Below are 12,529 nucleotides of genomic sequence, written 5' to 3' on the forward strand. Positions count from 1 at the left end.
AGTTCTACTGGACCTGAGTTCTACTGGACCTGAGGTCACCTGGACCTGAGTTCTACTGGACCTGAGTTCTACTGGACCTGAGTTCTACTGGACTTGAGTTCTACTGGACCTGAGTTCTACTGGACCTGATTTTTACTGGACCTGAGGTCACCTGGACTTGAGTTCTACTGGACCTGAGGTCACCTGGACCTGAGTTCTACTGGACCTGATTTCTACTGGACCTGAGGTCACCTGGACCTGAGTTCTACTGGACCTGAGTTCTACTGGACCTGAGGTCACCTGGACCTGAGTTGTACTGGACCTGATTTCTACTGGACTTGAGTTCACCTGGACCTGAGTTCTACTGGACCTGAGTTCTACTGGACCTGAGGTCACCTGGACCTGAGTTCTACTGGACCTGAGTTCTACTGGACCTGAGTTCTACTGGACTTGAGTTCTACTGGACCTGAGTTCTACTGGACCTGATTTTTACTGGACCTGAGGTCACCTGGACTTGAGTTCTACTGGACCTGAGGTCACCTGGACCTGAGTTCTACTGGACCTGATTTCTACTGGACTTGAGTTCACCTGGACCTGAGTTCTACTGGACCTGATTTCTACTGGACTTGAGGTCACCTGGACCTGAGTTCTACTGGACCTGATTTCTACTGGACTTGAGTTCACCTGGACCTGAGTTCTACTGGACCTGATTTCTACTGGACCTGAGGTCACCTGGACCTGAGTTCTACTGGACCTGATTTCTACTGGACTTGAGTTCACCTGGACCTGAGTTCTACTGGACCTGAGTTCTACTGGACTTGAGTTCACCTGGACCTGAGTTCTACTGGACCTGAGGTCACCTGGACCTGAGTTCTACTGGACCTGAGTTCTACTGGACTTGAGTTCACCTGGACCTGAGTTCTACTGGACCTGAGTTCTACTGGACCTGAGGTCACCTGGACCTGAGTTCTACTGGACCTGAGTTCTACTGGACCTGAGGTCACCTGGACCTGAGTTGTACTGGACCTGATTTCTACTGGACTTGAGTTCACCTGGACCTGAGTACTACTGGACCTGAGTTCTACTGGACCTGAGGTCACCTGGACCTGAGTTCTACTGGACCTGAGTTCTACTGGACCTGAGTTCTACTGGACTTGAGTTCTACTGGACCTGAGTTCTACTGGACCTGATTTTTACTGGACCTGAGGTCACCTGGACTTGAGTTCTACTGGACCTGAGGTCACCTGGACCTGAGTTCTACTGGACCTGATTTCTACTGGACTTGAGTTCACCTGGACCTGAGTTCTACTGGACCTGAGTTCTACTGGACCTGAGGTCACCTGAACCTGAGTTCTACTGGACCTGAGTTCACCTGGACCTGAGGTCACCTGGACCTGAGTTCTACTGGACCTGAGGTCACCTGGACCTGAGTTCTACTGGACCTGATTTCTACTGGACCTGAGGTCACCTGGACCTGAGTTCTACTGGACCTGATTTCTACTGGACTTGAGTTCACCTGGACCTGAGTACTACTGGACCTGAGTTCTACTGGACCTGAGGTCACCTGGACCTGAGTTCTACTGGACCTGAGTTCTACTGGACCTGAGTTCTACTGGACTTGAGTTCTACTGGACCTGAGTTCTACTGGACCTGATTTTTACTGGACCTGAGGTCACCTGGACCTGAGTTGTACTGGACCTGATTTCTACTGGACTTGAGTTCACCTGGACCTGAGTACTACTGGACCTGAGTTCTACTGGACCTGAGGTCACCTGGACCTGAGTTCTACTGGACCTGAGTTCTACTGGACCTGAGTTCTACTGGACTTGAGTTCTACTGGACCTGAGTTCTACTGGACCTGATTTTTACTGGACCTGAGGTCACCTGGACTTGAGTTCTACTGGACCTGAGGTCACCTGGACCTGAGTTCTACTGGACCTGATTTCTACTGGACTTGAGTTCACCTGGACCTGAGTTCTACTGGACCTGAGTTCTACTGGACCTGAGGTCACCTGAACCTGAGTTCTACTGGACCTGAGTTCACCTGGACCTGAGGTCACCTGGACCTGAGTTCTACTGGACCTGAGGTCACCTGGACCTGAGTTCTACTGGACCTGATTTCTACTGGACCTGAGGTCACCTGGACCTGAGTTCTACTGGACCTGATTTCTACTGGACTTGAGTTCACCTGGACCTGAGTACTACTGGACCTGAGTTCTACTGGACCTGAGGTCACCTGGACCTGAGTTCTACTGGACCTGAGTTCTACTGGACCTGAGTTCTACTGGACTTGAGTTCTACTGGACCTGAGTTCTACTGGACCTGATTTTTACTGGACCTGAGGTCACCTGGACTTGAGTTCTACTGGACCTGAGGTCACCTGGACCTGAGTTCTACTGGACCTGATTTCTACTGGACTTGAGTTCACCTGGACCTGAGTTCTACTGGACCTGATTTCTACTGGACTTGAGGTCACCTGGACCTGAGTTCTACTGGACCTGATTTCTACTGGACTTGAGTTCACCTGGACCTGAGTTCTACTGGACCTGATTTCTACTGGACTTGAGGTCACCTGGACCTGAGTTCTACTGGACCTGATTTCTACTGGACTTGAGTTCACCTGGACCTGAGTTCTACTGGACCTGATTTCTACTGGACTTTTAGTTCACCTGGACCTGAGTTCTACTGGACCTGATTTCTACTGGACTTGAGTTCACCTGGACCTGAGTTCTACTGGACTTGAGTTCACCTGGACCTGAGTTTTTACTGGACCTGATTTCTACTGGACTTGAGGTCACCTGGACCTGAGGTCACCTGGACCTGAGTTCACCTGGACCTGAGTTCTACTGGACCTGAGTTCTACTGGACCTGATTTCTACTGGACTTGAGGTCACCTGGACCTGATTTCTACTGGACCTGATTTCTACTGGACTTGAGGTCACCTGGACCTGAGGTCACCTGGATCTTAAAAATGTAAGTAATGTTTTAGTTTATCCAATTGCAGGTTGTAACAAGTATTCAGGAAGGTTCAGGAGGCAGAACCAGATCCCAGTCTGGATTCAGGAGGCAGAACCAGATCCCAGTCTGGATCCCAGTCTGGATTCAGGAGGCAGAACCAGATCCCAGTCTGGATCCCAGTCTGGATTCAGGAGGCAGAACCAGATCCCAGTCTGGATTCAGGAGGCAGAACCAGATCCCAGTCTGGATCCCAGTCTGGATTCAGGAGGCAGAACCAGATCCCAGTCTGGATCCCAGTCTGGATTCAGGAGGCAGAACCAGATCCCAGTCTGGATTCAGGAGGCAGAACCAGATCCCAGTCTGGATTCAGGAGGTAGAACCAGATCCCAGTCTGGATTCAGGAGGCAGAACCAGATCCCAGTCTGGATTCAGGTCTGGATTCAGGGGGCAGAACCAGATCCCAGTCTGGTTTCAGGAGGTAGAACCAGATCCCAGTCTGGTTTCAGGAGGCAGAACCAGATCCCAGTCTGGATTCAGGAGGCAGAACCAGATCCCAGTCTGGATTCAGGAGGCAGAACCAGATCCCAGTCTGGATTCAGGGGGCAGAACCAGATCCCAGTCTGGATTCAGGAGGCAGAACCAGATCCCAGTCTGGATTCAGGAGGCAGAACCAGATCCCAGTCTGGATTCAGGTCTGGATTCAGGGGGCAGAACCAGATCCCAGTCTGGTTTCAGGAGGTAGAACCAGATCCCAGTCTGGTTTCAGGAGGCAGAACCAGATCCCAGTCTGGTTTCAGGAGGCAGAACCAGATCCCAGTCTGGATTCAGGAGGCAGAACCAGATCCCAGTCTGGATTCAGGAGGCAGAACCAGATCCCAGTCTGGATTCAGGTCTGGATTCAGGGGGCAGAACCAGATCCCAGTCTGGTTTCAGGAAGTAGAACCAGATCCCAGTCTGGTTTCAGGAAGCAGAACCAGATCCCAGTCTGGATTCAGGAAGCAGAACCAGATCCCAGTCTGGCTTCAGGAAGCAGAACCTCTTTACCTTCAGATCATCTTCAAACTTTCCTTCCTGATGAATCTTCAGGTCCGGCTCGGTGACCCTGATCCATCCCTTTAGTCCTGCTGCTTCAGGTCGAGACTGCTGGGAGACGTCCTATGATGGAAGTTTTCCTTCCTAGTTCTGGTTCTGATAGAGGTTTCCTTCCTGGTTCTGGGTCAAATCGAGGTTTTTCTTCCTGGGTCTGGTTCTGATGGAAGTTTTTCTTCACATCATTCACATCACCTGCAGGAGGACGCCGCCCTCATTAACCAATCAATCAACACAAAATGGCTGACTTCACATGTTCACCACTGCAGCAGTACGGTCAGGTTAGTGACTCTTCCAGCAGATCTCCACATCGCATGTCAGCTCTGACAAAACCGTCATGTGGAGACACGCCGCCGTTCGGCCGCGCCGCCATTCATTTATGGAGGAATCCAACAATGAAGATTCAATTTACATCAATATTCTAGTCAGTACATTCTTTTATTCTGCTGCTGGTTGACCCTCTTTCCTGCCCTCTGTACCCACACCAGTTCTGATGGAGGTTTTCCTCCCTGGTTCTGGTTCTGATGGAGGTTTTCCTCCCTGGTTCTGGTTCTGATGGAGGTTTTTTTTTTCCTGGTTCTGGTTCTGATGGAGGATTTCCTCCCTGGTTCTGGTTCTGATGGAGGTTTTCCTCCCTGGTTCTGGTTCTGATGGAGTTTTTTTTTTTTCCTGGTTCTGGTTCTGATGGAGGTTTCCTTCGTAGTTCTGGTTCTGATGGAGGTTTTTTTCCTAGTTCTGGTTCTGATGGAGGTTTTCCTCCCTGGTTCTGGTTCTGATGGAGGTTTTTTTTTTCCTGGTTCTGGTTCTGATGGAGGTTTTCCTCCCTGGTTCTGGTTCTGATGGAGGTTTTCCTCCCTGGTTCTGGTTCTGATGGAGGTTTTTTTTTTCCTGGTTCTGGTTCTGATGGAGGTTTCCTTCGTAGTTCTGGTTCTGATGGAGGTTTTTTTTCCTAGTTCTGGTTCTGATGGAGGTTTCCTTCGTAGTTCTGGTTCTGATGGAGGTTTCCTTCGTAGTTCTGGTTCTGATGGAGGTTTCCTTCGTAGTTCTGGTTCTGATGGAGGTTTTTTTCCTAGTTCTGGTTCTGATGGAGGTTTCCTTCGTAGTTCTGGTTCTGATGGAGGTTTTTTTCCTAGTTCTGGTTCTGATGGAGGTTTCCTTCGTAGTTCTGGTTCTGATGGAGGTTTCCTTCGTAGTTCTGGTTCTGATGGAGGTTTCCTTCGTAGTTCTGGTTCTGATGGAGGTTTATCTTCCTGGTTCTGGTTTTCTTCTCCACTCAGGATGGAGGACAGGATTTGATTAGCTAACAACTTTCTGCTTCTCTTCTCTTTCACACGTTTCATGATCTTCCCTCGTTCCGGGTCAGAACATCTTTTCTGAAATTAGGGAAAAACCCTGGAAGGAGAAATGAACGTGTCCCAGCATGCACTGGAACACAACTTCCTCTAAATACTGTGAATAATTTAACCCAACCTCGGTGTTCCTCCAGCTGACACTGAAGGTGTGGCTTGCCTTCATGGAACTGCAGGCTCTGACAAACAAACAGCTACATGGATTAGCCTGACCGTGCAATCTAATTAGCTTACTTGATATAAGGGAGTTGAGTAAATCACAGAGACAGGATATAATGGGCTGTAATTGATAAAAGACTGGAAATGTCAGCCTGATGCGCACACAAAACTGATAGATTATAGCACTCTATTTGCCGTCTCCAGAGGCCAAGCGGGTCTTTGAATTACTGTTGCTGAGTCATTACCTGGAACCAATCAATTCAGTGTGTTTACATTTGAAGAGCTCAGCCATTTCTCCCTGGACGGATTCTAATTGTCATAATCTGAGGCTCTGCAGAGGGAAAACCAGAGAAAAACACACCTTTCCGGGAGGCCTCGAAGCTGTCGTAGATGTTTATCCTCTGGATGTCGTAGGTGAGCGTGGTGTTTGGCAGTAGGGTTCTGTTCCTGTTGATTGTGTTTAAAGCAAATTTAAAGGCGAGTTCCTCAGCACCGGACGGGCCGCTTTCAACCGATTCAAATATTCCACCTGTCAAAGAAAAACACACAGATTTAATGAAGGAAGAGATGCAGTGATCACCGTTACATTTCAGCTGCAGCTGGTGGAAGCATCGTCATGCCACTGGTTCTGTTCATAAGTCACATCTGAATGTGAAATTTCTTCAGTTCTGACTGAAAATGAACTGAAAACGTGGTAAAAAGAGTTGCTTTAGCTACAATAACTTTATATTGATCATTGATCAGGAAAAGTTTAACAATCTGTCAGCAAACTGAATAAAACCCAGATGATTCCTAAATATCTTTTTAACCAGTGGAAACCAGCAAAGGACCAGTAACAGCTAACAATCACCTTCCCAGTACATAAACTAGCAGATATGGCTGATACCAGTTATTTTCCCCTTCATAGCATGCTGAGAGTTTATGGCAACATCGATACCGATATTAAAACTTCACAGAGAACATTAATGTCTTTTATTACAAAGATAAATATAAAATGACTGGATGTAAAACAAGTTTAGAAAATGATAAAAAAATAAATGTAGCGTATAATTGTCCTTTAAATTAAAAAAATAATTAGACTGTAAATTCACATCACATTAACTACATTTCATAGTGAGGAAGTACCAGCAGCAGAGCAGTAAAATATCAAAACACAAATCCATCATCGTCATCATCACCATCACTATCACCATCATCATCATAATCATCATCATCATCATCACCATCATCATCATCATCACCATCATCATAATCAGCACCATCATCATCATCATCATCATCATCATGATCATCATCACCATCACCATCACCATAAACCATCATCATCATCATAATCAGCACCATCATCATCATCATGGTCATCATCATAATTATCACCATCATCATCATCACCATCATCATCATCATAAACCATCATCATCATCATAATCAGCACCATCATCATCGTCATCATCATAATTATCACCATCATCATCATCATAAACCATCATCATCACCATCATCATCATCATTGTCATCATCATAATTATCACCATCATCATCATCATCATAAACCATCATCATCATCATAATCAGCACCATCATCATCACCATCATCACCATCATCATCATCACCATCACCGTCAACATTATCATCACCATAATCAGCACCATCATCATCATCATCATCACCATCACATCACCATAATCAGCACCATCATCATCATCATCATCACCATCATCATAATCACCACCACCACCATCACCATCACCATCACCATTATCATCACCATAATCAGCACCATCATCATCATCACCATCACCATCACCATCATCATCACCATCACATCACCATAATCAGCACCATCATCATCATCACCATCACCATCATCATCACCATCACATCACCATAATCAGCACCATCATCATCATCACCATCATCATAATTACCACCACCACCATCACCATCACCATCACCACCATCACCATCACCACCATCACCATCACCACCATCACCACCACCATCACCATCACCATCACCATTATCATCACCATAATCAGCACCATCATCATCACCACCACCACCATCACCATCACTATCACCATCACCACCATCATCACCACCATCACCATCACCATTATCATCACCATCACATCACCATAATCAGCACCATCATCATCATCACCATCACCATCACCATCACCATCATCATCACCATCACATCACCATAATCAGCACCATCATCATCATCACCATCACCATTATCATCACCATAATCAGCACCATCATCATCATCACCACCACCATCACCATCACCATTATCATCACCATAATCAGCACCATCATCATCATCACCACCACCATCACCATCACCATCACCACCATCACCATCACCATCACCACCATCACCACCATCACCATCACCACCACCACCATCATCATTATCGTCATCGTCATCATCATCACCGACACCAACATCATCATCATCATCACCATCATCATCATCATCATCACCATCATCATCATCACCATCACCATCACCACCACCACCATCATCATTATCGTCATCGTCATCATCATCACCGACACCAACATCATCATCATCATCATCATAACCATCATCATCATCATCATCACCATCATCATTGACACCACCATCATCACCACCACCATAATCATCATCATCATCATCACCGTCATCATCATTGACACAACCATCATCATCATCATCATCATCATCATCATCACCATCATCATGATGGTGGTGTCAATGATCATCATAATTATCACCATCATCATCATCACCATCATCATCATCATAAACCATCATCATCATCATAATCAGCACCATCATCATCGTCATCATCATAATTATCACCATCATCATCATCACCATCATCATCATCATAAACCATCATCATCACCATCATCATCATCATCGTCATCATCATAATTATCACCATCATCATCATCATCATAAACCATCATCATCATAGATTCCATATGTCCATGTCTCTTCATCATGGATCCAGTTGGGTCCTTGTGGTGTCTGGATAGCTTCCTCAGAGTCATGACAACAATCACAAATGTGGATTTAACAGAACTGGATTTGTTTTAATGAAAAGTGATTCTACACAAGACAAAAATGACCTGCTCATCAGAGCCAATCAGAGGGGAGGACTTACTGCGATTACATCACAGTGTCACTCAGTGAGGAAGGACAAACAGACACGAGTCCTCCACTGGGATCTTAGACAATGTTCTGTGTTCAGCAGTCCAGCTAATGTGCCCCCCGCTGAAGGAACAAAGAGGAAGCTGCCATGTGTTTACGTCCACCACGCTGCCTCTTCAATGCCTCTTTCTGAGACTGAATATCATCGTGCTCTCTTCCAACGTCACCATGTTTGGAACTGATGTCAGAACCAGGAGGTGAACTCTGCACCGCCCTCTGGTGGATGTGTTGGTTATAACAACCGTGTGTACGAAAGACACGCATGAAGGCGTCGATGTTTAAATGGATGTACATGTTTGTGTGCATAGAGGGCGTACAGAATAGCCTTTAGTCTGCTGTTCCAGGTCATGTTTCTGTCAGGAAAAACAGAATGCTGTTCACACTATTTATGAACCACAGCTCTGCAGTGGTTTTAATATGAAGCCCTGTAAAAGTGAATGCTTTTCAAAGAGTGAAACTTCACAGAAAAAGCCCTCAGGTGAAAGCTTGGCAGGCAGCAGAGTAATGAAGTAAGAGGAGGTCCAGAAAGCTGGCATCAGGGGCCAGAATCTAAGATCAATGTGCTCTGATTGGCCGGTGAATCAATCAGTTGAGTCCGTGGAGAGCAATGGTTAAGAGATTGAAGTGTTTTGTTTGGGTTAGCCCTGTGGCCTGCTCCCGCTGGCTCCGTGTCAGTCAGAAGCAACCAAAACAACATGCTTTATTTACTCTAAACTTACTCACTGCAAGACCTCGTCTTGTCTAGATGTGACCCATAAACACACCTGCAGGAGTTCCGGTGTCGCTTCACAGTGGGCCGACAGGATCCTGCTCGTCATCACTTCTTTAAGCAAACATCTCAACAGAGTTGCAGAACAGTGGAAAATTTCTTCTTTCATTAGTATTTATCTAATCAGAGAGCTCTGCTCTGCGCGTCGTAATGAGTCTGAAGGCATTAATAAACATCTGTTAAGCAGGGTCTTCTATAACTGGAGAAGTGTGTGTTTGAATGACTGCGTCTACTTGCATAACATCTCCTGCTCAGCATCTTTGTGGCTTCACAGAAAACAGTGGTGCTTTGAAATGCTGAGATGTAGCGCTGCATAAACATGAACCTGTCTTTAAACTGGAAACCAATCCAATGGAAAATGCTGCTGGTCTGTGTGGATGGACCAGCAGCAGCGAAGGCCGGATGACAGTGAAAGTTCATTCTGAGGATATCCATGAGGATATCCGGAGGATATTTTTCTGGAACTCGTCCTAAAGGGAGGTTGACTACGTTAATAAGAAGGTTTTGCTTTTAAATCCAAACTTTTTCTAATGTAAACTCTTGTGTATAAATTCAGTTTTCTGCCCTGTTTCATCCAGACAATTACCATTTATAGCTGGAGAATAAACATGGTGGTGTACACAAAGACGCTGTTTCTAGTCAACAATAACTCTTCTTATGGATGAATTTATGGTGTTTTATGGAGGAAGAAATACATAAAATTTGATAACAGGACATGATCATTAAGCCTAAAGGTGAGACAGATATGTGCAGCATGAAACCACCAGATATCTCAAATGATAAGGGCAGACACGACACTCATCACTTCTCTGATAAATTGACATATAAATGTTAGTAAAGTCATCCTGTTCGCCAACAGCTGAAGAACTGAAGAAACGGGAAGAGCAAAGGGACTGATGATGAGATTTAGGGCGTCCACATCAGCCTTTTTGATCCGAATCCGAGTCCGTTTGCCTGGAAAGTCACGTCGTTTGGGGGAATGTGAACACACCAAACAAATTCTGATTCGGACCAAAGAAGCGGACTCGGTCCGCCTACAAACGCAGGTCTCAGCCAGTTTCAATCAGACCAAATACAGGAAGCGGACTACAAAACAAGTCCCATCCTGCATGTGGCGTAGCGTTGCATTGTGGGTAAATCCATAGCGATGGCGTTAAGGGTCCTCTGCCTCGTCTGGTGTTCATACTGCCTCCATTGTTGCAGTGGATTTCTGCAGGATACTTGCATAAGACACAATAAAAACCCAAACCAGCCATAGTTTGGTCTCCATGTTTAACTGGCAGGTGGAGGAAACAGTTTTCTTCTTCACGCCGGTCTGGTCCTCTCTTCTGCTAAATACTAGTGCAGCGCCACATCTGGTGGGAATGGGGAGATATTATTCTAATGGTTTGACTGGTTTGACCAAAGAGCAGCGTGAACACGATCTCGGTCCGCATGGATCATAGCAGCAAATTAAATTTAAGAAGAAGTAGAGAACTTTTCTCAAATCTGCTGCAGTTTCGTATCATCTCTGCAGTAACATGGATCCATGTTGTCATGATGTTTCCAGCAGATTCTGATCTGAACTGGATCAAACTTTCTGTAGCTTCAGTTTGCTGTTCTGGTCCAGACAGCAGCTGGATGTTTTCTCTTCTTCAGACCTTCCCTGGACATGGTTGTGTGTGAAAATCCCAGTAAACACTCAGACCAACATCAGTCCCATCGCTTTTCTTCCACATCCTGATGCTCAGTTTAAAGTCATCCTCATCATGTCTACATGACGACGTGCTGAGTTGCTGCCGTGTGATTGGCTGGTTAGACAGGAAGGGGAAGAGGTGGAGCTGATGATGTGGATGGTTGGTGTTTCCATAGAAGCACTATGAAACTGACATCTTGTCAGTGGATCTTCAAACTCGTATGAATTTTTAATAAATGGAAACTGAAAAACACAGACTTCTGTTGTCTGTGACAACAAATCCTTTCATATTTGCTTTTGTTGTCTCATCATATTTGTTTCCACTTTGTACCTAACTGTGATTTGATGCTGACACATAAATACCCACATCGACTTTAAACTGGATATCTTCCTCTCTGTCAAACAACAACAACAAAAGCAAATGTCAAGATTTCAGTATTTTTAGAGTTAAAAACATCTGTCCAAGAAGAAGAATCAGATTTTTACTAAAGCATTGGTGAAAGTGCCGTGCTGATATAAAATATTCTGCTTTTGTCTGAACAGCCGCACGCTGGTATCCTGGAAGCATCCCTGATGTCGCAAGGACACAGCCGACAGCGACGCTTCCTTCTCTGTGGATACGCTGCAGTCCTGTAGGCATAGTCTTCACCAGCCCGTCCCTCTTCCACAAGTTCTAAATTATTAAATATGACACTGGCTGTAACATTGATTTCAGTATAATCATTAAGATGAAAGCAGGCTCAGAGCTGGCCAGGGGTCCAACACTGGCAGGAATCTATACCTTCATGCTATGCACAATTCGTTCTGTCGAGACCCAACGGATCGACATGGACTTCATCTGTTGATTCAGTCTAACTGGTTAGAGAAAAGAACCAGCAGGTGGATCTGTCACAGAGCCTGGCATGTGCTCATCCACTCAGCTAGACTGCATTTCACTCTTTCTCTGATGGTTTGTACTTTTCTCAGCCTGGTTTGTATAAAAACAGTCCAAATCTTCCTCGGACATTCCCTGTAAGACCGACGTGGCAGGTTCTGTTGTTAGTCATAATTTCAGAAGCTCTGGCAGGATATTACATAAAACATACTTCTTTTTTCCCTGCCTGAGGCTAACATGTTATTTTTTTGAGGTGTTTACATTCAGATGCGTCGAGACCGAAGCGCATCTTCGGAAGTTTCATGCTGGCGTATGAAGATCCACGTAAACATGCTGGTGGCACCAACCAAAAGAGCTCAAATCAGATTTTTTATTCACGTCCCTGTGTCTGGAGACTTGTTGCTGTGGAAACTTTCCTAATCCTCTCCTCACCGTAAAATACGTGGCTGGGTTTACTAAAAAAAA

The 12,529-nt window shown here is 45.5% G+C and overlaps 1 protein-coding gene across 2 annotated transcripts in view; it reads right to left on the minus strand.

Moving 5' to 3' along the window:
• Window positions 1-12,529, minus strand: part of LOC306756473 (glutamate receptor ionotropic, kainate 2-like) — a gene marked incomplete at both ends in the record, with an annotated part of 320,056 nt that overhangs the window by 215,246 nt on the left and 92,281 nt on the right. For both annotated transcript variants that reach the window (XM_079241205.1, XM_079241206.1), the window contains one exon: window positions 5,896-6,063. In XM_079241205.1, the coding sequence (XP_079097331.1) occupies window positions 5,896-6,063 (168 nt within the window). The remainder of the gene's footprint in view (window positions 1-5,895; window positions 6,064-12,529) is intronic.

This window comes from Telmatherina bonti (assembly GCF_933228915.1).
Source record: "Telmatherina bonti genome assembly, chromosome: 5".
NCBI lineage: Eukaryota > Metazoa > Chordata > Actinopteri > Atheriniformes > Telmatherinidae > Telmatherina > Telmatherina bonti.